Here is an 11083-nt window from a genome sequence, read left to right as displayed (position 1 = left end):
GCCTGTGTGTTCTAGAACTGGTTGGATGGCTTAACGATGGCTTGGATGGAGTGAAAATAAAGAGATGTGAGTGCTTGCGTGCTGCGAGTTATTGCGAGTGGGATTGCACCTTTAATACACCACATTTCAAGGCTGTAATGCATGTGTCAACCATTGCTTCAGGTGGATGTATACAGTCTTGCTTGTATGATCATGCGGTAATCATTCACCCAACACGCTATCAAACTACACGGAGCTACATGCAGCGCATGGATTATGGGTGGGGGGTTTCTGCCAAACTTCACCGCAGTCCAGAGACTGTAATAAACCATAGATGATGATGATGATGATGATGGGGGGGGGGTTGAGTACTAAGTAACGCGTTATTTACCGGTGTTCATATTAATAACATGTTAGTCTGTGGATTATTTGATTAACCTAATAAGTGGGGCCTCATCATAGAATTTGCCCGCAGATCGCCCCGTCTAGTTGCCCATCTTTCCTGCTTTATAGACTCCGACCTTAATCAGTCGTTGGTCTCGTCTTAGATTCAGGAGCCATAAGCCTACACGGCCTAGGCCGACCGGTGCATGGGGCGGCAGCTTCCATAAGCCTCATTAAAAGGCGCTGCGCGTTCGGATATGATGTCATAGCCCAGCGCTCCCTTTCTTATAGGCGCTGCACGCCATTATTGTACCTGTAGGCATAGCTGGGAACCCTCCAGGTTTGACCCGGAGAACTCTGGGTGAAGCTCCGGTTCTCTGGGTCAAGACCCGAATCTTGCGGGAGGGGGGTCTTGACATGCCCCGCTCCCTGCCCATTTTTCCTTTAAATGGCTGCATCCCGCAAGGGAAGGCTCTGCATAGCCGGAGACCAGAAGTTCCCAGGTAGGGTCCAAGGGCGGCCCCAAAGGTAAATTCATCACTGTGCCGACCCCATGCATGTTTAAACCCCCCCCCCCACGCATTTAAGGCTCCTGCGAGGTGGTGGGAATAAGTCCCAAGTAGGATAATTAACCCTTAAATCTGGATCCCAAACTCTTAATCTGGGGGCTCTGATTGTAACCCGTTAATAAGTGACAGCCGTGTAAGTAATTTACTTGTTGGTTTGTAATGTCCTGAAGCTGTGGGAGTTTAATGATCGTGTGGACAGGACTCGGCAGTTCTGCGCTAATCGCTGACCATCTTTATATCGTATAGTTTGCGAGAGGATTTATAGCGGCGCTCGCTACGGGCTGCAGCCGCTTAGTGGTGATAAATTGCTCGGGTTTCTTTCTAATCGCCTGCTCTGATGCCCTCGGCTCCGGCTCGCGTTCGCTGATAAAGATAGCGATCGGACTCCAGAGAATGTGTCGCCTGCCTAAACCTGAGTTCAATCCAACGCGGACCCGACCTCTCCTTATCCTCCCGGATGTAATAAACTATTTTAATCGGTGTTGGGTCCTCCAGAGAGGTCGGGGTGGAAGGAAATCCATACTTGAGCACAGAATAAAGAAATACTTAATGTTTATCATAAATATATGTTTAATGGACAGCGGGCATTAAATCATATCGCCCTATTCCCAGTCACCACTCCTGGGTTTGACCCCGAGTTTTAGGATGTTTACCCCAATTTCAGAGACCCAGGCGGAAGGGGCAGATTCTCAGGGTTACACGGTCTGGAGCCGACTCCATTCTATTCTACCCTTTTGTGATCATATATCCCTGCTTGAATTCGGGTGACTCATGTCTATCCTAATGACAAGTCAAGTTTCCATGAGGGCCCGTATTAGAGTTATTTGGCGAGTCGCTCCAAAGAATCTTCACTGCGGATATTAAAGGGTAAATATTTCACATGTTACAGAGCCATGATGTCATCACGGCTGCGTAACATGTCATAAGTGAGATGCCACTGAAAGGGCAGAATGATTCCAGAGCCGCCACAGTTTTACCCCCATTGTACAAAGCGCTGGAAGAAATCAAACTACAAAGAGAAGATGTATGTTTATTATTCAGTAACCGACCGTTATCAGGTTCTTTAATCTTAATTCTGAACGTTCTTGCCGCAGTAGAGTCCGCCTCGCTGGTCATTACACTCATTTTCACCGTAATCCCCCTGGTTGGATTTGAGTTGTGGCTGTTTCATAAAGTACACGTGATTTGGTATTTAGTGAAAAGGATTATATATATATATATATATATATATATATATATATAATCACATAAAAACACCGGGGGACCAGGGTTAAAGGTGCTGTTCCATTTAGACAGACATTTATTGCTCTCTCTGCTACGTTCAGCAAATAACCCTTATCAGATCTGCCATTTTATTCTTTACTCTGTCTAATCACATGACTTTTAAGAAGCCTTTTTTGGGTTTCCATGGCAGCAGTACATCAGTGCTTGCTTTATGTGTCACGTGACATCAAAGTGGTTCCTGCAAAAGTATGAATGACGCAAAATCGGACTGAATTTTTGATTTCAGAATGATTTCCCGGGCAGGGTCTGGGCATTCAGCAGCGCTAAGAATACTGTTTCTAAATCTGCGTTGAGTTTTCAAATGGTAGATTCAGCAGAGTAGGTGGAACAGCACCTTTAACCTAGTCCATGATCGTTCCGATTCACTATCGTTATTCCAGCGGTGAACCCTGCAGCCTTGTTGGTATTTGGTCCCCTTTGGTAGCCGCAACATCTTATTAATTATTTGCCGTATCAGTAACATCTATTGTTTGCGAATGTTAAGCCGCGCTTTTCCAGAAGCCGCCTCCTCTCTCCTCTCTTTCTCTCTCTCCTCCATCTCCGCAGGTTCGTTTTACAATGTGATGGAGGGACGGGAGCCCCCGACCCGGCATAACCGTACAACGCCTGCCAGCCCCAGGGTGACGCCGGCTCTGGTGAAACGGCCACGCTTTCAGACTTTGGCTCGTTTCTGGGAAGGTCAGGATGTCCTGGCGCGCTGGACGGACGGACTGCTCTATCTCGGAATAATCAAGAAGGTGACTGGGATCAACCTTTATGCCAACTCATACTTCCTCTCCTACTTCAACTAGGAAGTATCACTAAGTCGATTGCTAACAAATAAATAGCACATAATATATATATATACACACAATACCGTCTAAAAGTTTCATTAAGAAAACAGAAATCCAGTGCAGACGGGGTAAATGATTATTGTTGGAAACGGCAGATTTTTTAATGGAATCTCTTCATAGGCGCACAGAGGCCCTTTATCACTCCCATCACTCCTGTGTTCCAATGGCCCTTTATCACTCCCATCACTCCTGTGTTCCAATGGCCCTTTATCACTCCCATCACTCCTGTGTTCCAATGGCCCTTTATCACTCCCATCACTCCTGTGTTCCAATGGCCCTTTATCACTCCCATCACTCCTGTGTTCCAATGGCCCTTTATCACTCCCATCACTCCTGTGTTCCAATGGCCCTTTATCACTCCCATCACTCCTGTGTTCCAATGGCCCTTTATCACTCCCATCACTCCTGTGTTCCAATGGCCCTTTATCACTCCCATCACTCCTGTGTTCCAATGGCCCTTTATCACTCCCATCACTCCTGTGTTCCAATGGCACGTTGTGTTCACTGATTCAAGTTTAAGTTTAAAAGGCTAATTGGTGGATTACGTTACAACCAGAAATGTCCTTGTTTTTCATGAAAACAGCTCAGTGACCCCAAACTTTTGAATGGTAGTGTGTGTGAAAGAATGTTGCACGTGGTATTATATAATTAGTGGTACTTCTATTTTAACATATGGGTCTCATTCATACCTTTGTATCTCTTTCTGTCTGACATATACCGCTCCCACGAAGATAAAGGTGCTTATTATTATTATTATTATTATGATTGTTGTAGTTATTGTCATTATTTTTATTGTTGTTATTTTAAAAGTGCGTCATTATTAACTCACGCTGGGACTGTATTAACGCCCCTGATCTTACCCATTATGCACCCAGCATCTTCTTCAGGACAGGAGATTTGTTAAAGGGACACTAGCAGCAAAATAATCTCGGCAGACACTGCAGAGTTACAGAATTCACTATTACCGGTATAAATAGCTGCTACAATCCGCTGGGCGGAGCCTCGGTGCTGGGCGGAGCCTCGGTGCTGAGTGACAACGTGATGTAATAAGACACACCCCCTACTGGTGTCACAGAGGCATTTGCACCCATTATATTTAATAAAATATGTAAAAATATTTGTCAATTGTTAATATTTTATTTTTCATGGTACTGTCCCTTTAAGCCCCCTTTCCTCATTAGCTCTTTTTTCATTCTTTCTCCCCTTCATTTCTCCTCCATCTGTTGTTCCCTCCACCTCATTTCACCCCGTTCTTCTCCACCTTCCGACTCTCTGGATCTGCCTGTCTAGTCCTGTTCATATCTGCGCCGCTCCCTCATTGGGATGTCTCGTATCTCTCGCAGGTGGACAGCGCTCAGGAGACCTGTCTCGTCCGCTTTGAGGATAACTCTCAGTTCTCTGTCCTGTGGAAAGACATCTTCCCTCGTAAGCGGCCACTTCTCATCCCGCAAAAGCCTTTCCCAAGGATGCAGATAAAAGAAAATGACCACAAATTGTATTTTCTTCCCTATTTCTTTATGGAGATGGATACTCTGTAGCCATAGCAGCCAACAAGAAGACGCAGCCTTTATTGATACCTTTTAGTAACACCACGTAACGTCACACAAGCTTTCGGGACCTCAGAGGTCTCACCCTCAGAGCGACTGCCCCTTATCTAAACTTTTAGCTTACAGTTTAAGTATGACATCACATGACATGTCCTTTGATGGATACATTTTAAATTTACATTCATTTTTTTCCGTCCCTTTTTGCCCCAACTTGGCATTTATCGTCTATTGGCAAGCGCTCGCCGATAATATCTAGAGTGTAATCCAGGAAATTTTAGCATCGTTTGGGCAAAAATAAAATTGTAGCTTTTAATACCCAACCCCAAATCTTCCGTTGGATGCTGTGTAACGACACATCCCGTGGTGCAACTGTGTGTAAAAGGCCGCGCATGCTCATCCACATCGACAAGCCGTGCAAAAAATATGTTTTTATATAAAATTGTATGATCTGTGAGTAAGGTGCGTAATGCGGAAAGACAGCCCAACGTTTGGCCCGCGCTCTAACCGGCTCCTCTCTCCTGCTGCCGTGTAGCTGCCGTGCCCGGGAAGGAGCAGCTGTGCTGCGTGTGCAACTCACAGGCGTGTTCCCCGGACAACAAACTCGTCCACTGCGGGAAATGTAAACACGGTAAGACGAGAGCCCGTTGCGTGTTTGTCGCTGCTATTGTTTGATTCGCTCTAACCGTGCGCTTGCGCCCACAGCGTACCACCAGGAATGCCACGTTCCCAACGTCCCAGGAGACGCCGACTGTCCAGGGAGCTCCTGGATGTGCAGACAGTGCGTGTTTGCCGTGGCCACCAAGGTACCTGCTTGTTTGTGGGCGCCCATGGCCGGGGCAGATCAGAGGGCTTGTTTACCTAAACCCCGTGTGTCTTGCAGAGAGGTGGCGCTCTAAAGAAAGGCCCGTATGCGCGGTCTATGCTGCACATGAAGCTGTCTCTTCCCTATCAGCTGAAGTCTTTAGAGTGGGATCCGCTGCATCTGACCAATAAACAGCAATGTTACTGCTACTGTGGGGGGCCTGGAGAGTAAGTATGGCGTAAGTAACATGTGGACTGGGGGTGGTTTACGCGAGGGAGAGGGTGGGTGCCGCAGAGTAAGTATGGCTCCAGGAACACGGGACCTGGGTGAACTGGCTCAGGGGTGCCGCGGTTGTACATGTATGTATTCACACATGTAAATATACACACAGATCTCTGTTCCCTTAGATGGAACATGAAGATGCTGCAGTGCTGTCGCTGTTTACAGTGGTTTCATGAGGCTTGCACCCAGTGCCTGAGCAAACCCCTGCTGTACGGAGACAGGTACGTATCCCCGGCATGCGCGGCCTCCCTGTACATCGCATACTGACGCAGGCGGTGTTTGTCTCATTCGTTTCTGTGTTGGTTTAAAACAAGACTGAGTCTTTACAGCAGGATAAACAGGGGGCCGAATGGGGCCGATCTGCCGGCATATTCTATGATTCTATATAATATATCAACATAAGAAACGCATTGTTCGTCGGCTGTATGACCACCCGCTGATCGTAACCCCAGCGTGGTCCGTGCGTTTTAATGATAGTGATAATGTATAGTGAACTTAGCATTGTACTCTCCTTATTCACTAACCAGCCTGATCTCCTCTCACTCACTTCTATATCACTTCTTTTTCATTCCCCTCTCTTCCTTCACCTCTCCCCCTTCCATTCTGTATGCTTTCACTTCTCTCTCTTCCTCCTCCTGACATTTTTCTATCACTTTTCACTCCCGTGTCTCCCCCCCCCCCCAGATTTTACGTGTTTGAGTGCTCCGTCTGCACCAGAGGTCCAGAAAGCGCCTGGAGACTCCCCCTTGGATGGTGAGTGTGCGGCAGACAAATTTGGGGTGCGATACCTTCTGAGATGGATGGATGGCTGGGTGGTCTTGCGTAGAACATACGTGTATCAGACGAACCATTTCTCGTGTCGCTCGCGGTCTGGATTATTTTTATTCTAATTATTATCCTTTCCTCTGTCGCCCGCAGGGTGGACGTCTCACACCTCGTCTTGTATCATCTAAGTATTTGTTGTAAGAAGAAATATTTTGACTTTGAACGAGAAATTCTGTCTTTTGTTAACGAGAACTGGGAGAGTTTAGTGTTGGGCGAGGTAAGTGACTTCAACACGTCCGCTGATCACAAACTCCTCATTCCTGATTCTACTCTAACGGCCTCTCCCGTTCAGCTCACAGACACCCCGCGGGCCGAGCGATACTCGCATTTGCTGCACGCTCTCACAGCCCAGAAGGACAGGTAAGGACGCGACGAGTATTTGTCGAAATGCGAGCACCCAAGGAATTCCCTTACTGACTTATATGTGACCAGTTAAAGGGACACTCCAGCCATCATATGTACTTTAGCACAGGTGACAGCTGTGTGGTCCCTTTAGATTTTCATGGTGTCCATTTTTCAAATGCCAAATCCCCCCCCTGTGCTCCTTCTACTGGCCCCCTTATTTGCAGTGCAGATGTTTTTAGCTGTCCCCATCTCCCACACATGATATACTTAACCCCCTCATGCACATGCGCAGCAAGCACTCCCATTGATTTCATTGGAGCTCTTTCCCGCCACTGATTGGCTGCTTCAAACTAATGTTGTTACCATGGAGTAGGGCAGCTGATGCAGCAGAGCTGCAGCTTGTTGGTCAGGTAAGTGCTTCTTTTTTTTCATTTTGGAAGGATGCGCATTGGGTTACACATAGAGTACTTTAATATGTATTCTTTAGAGGGGGCATTAAACAGACCCTTTTAGCCCCAGTTGACCCGAGCTTCGCACATTATAGTTTCATACTCCGGTTCCTAAATTATCGAACAGAGGAACATGAAACTCGTGACTTCGGGAGCGTCGTGGGATCCATCTATTCTATCCTGTAGTGTACAGGGGGATTTTTTTTGCCCCCCGTAGGTTTATCTCCGGGAAAGAGATAAAAAAGAAGAAGTGTCTGTTTGGGCTGCAGAGCCGCGTCCCACCTCCAGCGCCGCAGAACCCAGACACCGTGCTGAGGCTACGCGAGACGGACGTGAGAAGCCCCACTCCCTGCGTAAGGTGAGGGACCCCGACCCGCCGCTTGCTGCCGCGCATTGTACGCTCCGCCACAAGCCCACCGGCCCTCACTTTACGCATACCGTGCATCGCTCTGCAGTACGTATTTCCCTTCCCCTCCCAGCGAGCGGATATAAAGATCTCTTGCAGTTCCCTTTCAGGGAGGATGCGGGTCCTGAAACGACCCCCACACCAAAAGAGAACGCGGAGCATAGAGCAGCGGACCCGGAGGGAGAGGCGGAGGCTGCGCAGAGCTCTTACCAAGGTAACGACAAACGCGCCTTCACCTAAAAGGTATTTTCTTCCATTTATTGGGAACTAAATAATATGTTTCCATTCCTGAGATATAATTCTATGGGAGGTTACCCCGGAACGATGACAAGGGTCACGTTTCCCCATCTAGAACTTTACACGGGACAGTCACGTACCATACGTGTTTCATCTGCTGTCCGTGTTACATTGCAAACCATCCAAGGAACAGAACACTGATACTCCCTTTGGGATTTGAAGTTTGAATTTCATATCCAAGAGACAAATACTTTCTGCCGGCTAGAACATCGGTAAGCGATGTTTCAGACCGCAAACTGCATTAAATACACCCGTTATTCCATACAGAGGGCGATATACCTGCAGCTTTGTGGCATTATTGGGGGACGGTATATACCCATCTGCTTCAAACCTCAATGTACCTTATTCTGGGAGATACCTTTCCTTCTGAACTGATCCGATCCTCTGCTTTCCGTGCTCTGATAACGAGCTAAAGCTTCCATTTAAACAGCAAACAGTCAGCGAGTCATTTGTTGCATGTTGAGACGGCTCCTGTTGGACGGCCACCCTTCTCGCCGTCCATATGAAGTTTAAAGGTTTAGATTGGACCCCAGGTAATCTTTTAGGAAGATATTATTCATTATTCAATGATATTGAAATCAGGGAAACAGGACCAATGTGCCCCCCACCCCCCAAAGATCTCATATACGAGAGCGCAGACCTCTCTAAATATGTTGATTTTTTGGGGGCCGCAGATCATCTATTCTGGTTCTTTGATAAAGAGTAGACAGTGACAGCCTCCTGCGGGCTTCAGATTACCTGGGATTTAAAGGGGATATTCCAGCGTATTGCACGTTCTGTTAATACATGTGACATGTCTGTAGGAAGGAAGTGAAGGATGCTTTGGAGGCACTGCGTGTTCTTCTTGCATAGTAAAGTAAGTAAGCATGCGATGGCGGACACGGACACCTATGCTGATACATCCCTGTCTCTGATAAGATCACACAGTAGCTCTTTATGGCCGCTGTAAAGGTAGGCAGCAGTTGGCAAAGCCCATAAGCTATTGCATGCTGTAAAGGACTTCACAGAGGAGCTACTTCTGTATCACTGCAGTTAAAATGTTCTGTCAGCGAGTTGGATTTCTTGCTGGGTCGCGCGTGTGGCCCTGAAAGTCGGACATCTACCCCGTGCAGCAATGTTCTTTATTCATGATGATATGCGGGAGGCGATCACACACATCAGCGATGAGGTATTTAGTCGCCGTCACCCCTCAGGCCACTGACACGTTTGTCTCGATTGCAGGAGGTGGTACAGAATTCGTTTAGCTCTCACCAGGAGTATCTGGGATACCGTGGTAGTGTTTACAACTTCCGGCGCACAGAAGCGCGGTGTCTGCAGAGGTGAGGACCGTAGAACCAAGCTGAAGGTAGACCATGGCGATGACGGGGATCTGTCCGCTAAGCCTTGTGCTCCTGAAAATGATCAGCCTGGTTATTGGCTTCCTCCTTAAGGACTTTGCATTTTATGAATTAAATTAAGTGTGAATAAGGCTCGGCAGAGCAAAGGGGCAAATGGAGGTGTTGGGGTTACTCAAAACCTTGGGTGACTTAGAATGAATAATATGAATTTCTTCCAGTTCCCCCATCAGGATGTTCGCCTCCTTCCATCCGTCTGCCAACACTTCCGGATCTGTAGCGGCCTCCCTGCAGTCCGGGTAAGAAAGCGAATAAGCTGATTTCTTCTAACCCTCTATGCATGTCGGTGAAAAGACGTCATGAAAAATAACAACGGCTGAAACATACAGATCGGCTTCGTCTAGTCAGACGTTGGTCTCTGGGAGACTGTTCCACTTACCTACTACTCTTTCAGTAAAGAAAAACTTCCTTCTGTTCCATCTCACCCTCCGACCCTCTAGTGCAGGGGCGTCCAACCTGCGGCCCTCCAGCTGCTGCAGGACTACATCTCCCATAATGCTGTTTCAGCTAAGGGGCTGGCTGGGGAGGATGGGAGATGTAGTCCTGCAGCAGCTGGAGGGCCGATGGTTGGACGCCCCTGCTCTAGTGCTAGATTTTGGTCTGTTGTTGTAACGTTTCTCCTTCTTTTGAAATAAACTTTCCTCCCGTACTTTATTAAATCCCTTTATGTACTTAAATCTCTCTCTCCCATCCCCCAAGCCGGACAAGGCTTCCTTAATCTTTCCTCATACTTTTTATTCTTCAAACCATGCGCCGTTCGAGTCGCCCTCCTCTGAACTCTCTCTGAAACGTCACTATCCCCCCGGAGATGGGGGTCTCCAGAGCTGCGCACCCCACTCTAGGGGGGTTCAGTGTGTTGTGTGCCGGCGGTTGTTGGTTCTCCACGTGTCTATCAGTGAATGTTTATGAAAGCCTCTTCTTTCCACAGCGAGGTATCTGCTGAAGCCCTCGATGCTCCTCAGTTCTCGGGGATGTTGGAGATGACCCCAGGTCCCTCCCAGACCGTTCTCGCCAGCGCATGGATCTCTCCTTCCCAGCCTTCCTCCTCCTCGTCTCCGGGGGCATGTAAATGGCCGGCATCATCCGATCAAAACCAACGCGTTCTCGCCCGTAGGGTGACAGCGCAGGGTACAGTCGAATACCTGGTGGAGTGCGGTGGAGGAGACATCTTCTGAGAGCTGCAAGGCACGCCGGAGAGGGACGTAAACACGCATTCTCAGCGCTCCTTCCAACCCCATGCGTGTCCTCTGAGGATTCCGTGATCTCCGCTTCCTGTACATAGCTCCATGGTCCCCTCCGAACTCTGTACACGCGTGTACATAGCAATGCTCATGCTTCTTGTCCGTCACGTGTTACTTACAATGTCACATCCTGGAGACTGCATTATAATTGGGATGGTCTTACTATAAGAGGAGGAAAAAGTCTTTGGTTTCTTTTTTTTGTCTATTTTATCTCATCCTTTTGAGAGCCACGATGTGGGATTGGGTTCTAAGGACCATATATGATGATAGACATTCCAGGTCAAGAGCTCTCTGCTGAGCAGCTGTGACATAAAACGGAATCAGGTTTCTTTGTTTGTGATAAACTCTGGTCCAATGTGGTGTTTGTGGGACAGTAATGATATAAAAAGTGAGACCTGGGTCTTCTGCGTCTTATCTTCTATTAAACGGGTTCTGGGTACATCTCT

At 47.7% G+C, this 11083-nt stretch overlaps 1 protein-coding gene across 1 annotated transcript; it reads left to right on the top strand.

The window, feature by feature from the left end:
• The first annotated feature begins 2779 nt into the window (after nt 1–2779).
• Nucleotides 2780–10571, top strand: LOC149280381 (PHD finger protein 1-like). The gene is made up of 14 exons (XM_089500695.1): nt 2780–2953; nt 4393–4474; nt 5129–5224; nt 5299–5399; nt 5477–5625; nt 5806–5901; nt 6365–6433; nt 6599–6722; nt 6798–6865; nt 7517–7657; nt 7805–7919; nt 9224–9321; nt 9558–9635; nt 10325–10571. Exons 1-14 carry the CDS (start codon nt 2780–2782, stop codon nt 10569–10571), a joined length of 1638 nt encoding a protein of 545 aa, XP_089356821.1.
• The last annotated feature ends 512 nt before the right edge of the window (nt 10572–11083 follow it).

The sequence above is a fragment of the Sceloporus occidentalis genome, unplaced genomic scaffold (assembly GCF_023333645.1).
Source record: "Sceloporus occidentalis isolate IW3139 unplaced genomic scaffold, rSceOcc1.0.p SCAF_157, whole genome shotgun sequence".
Classification (NCBI taxonomy): domain Eukaryota; kingdom Metazoa; phylum Chordata; class Lepidosauria; order Squamata; family Phrynosomatidae; genus Sceloporus; species Sceloporus occidentalis.
The sequence above is the reverse complement of the archived record's forward strand: the minus strand, read 5'-3'. Positions and strand labels throughout refer to the sequence as shown.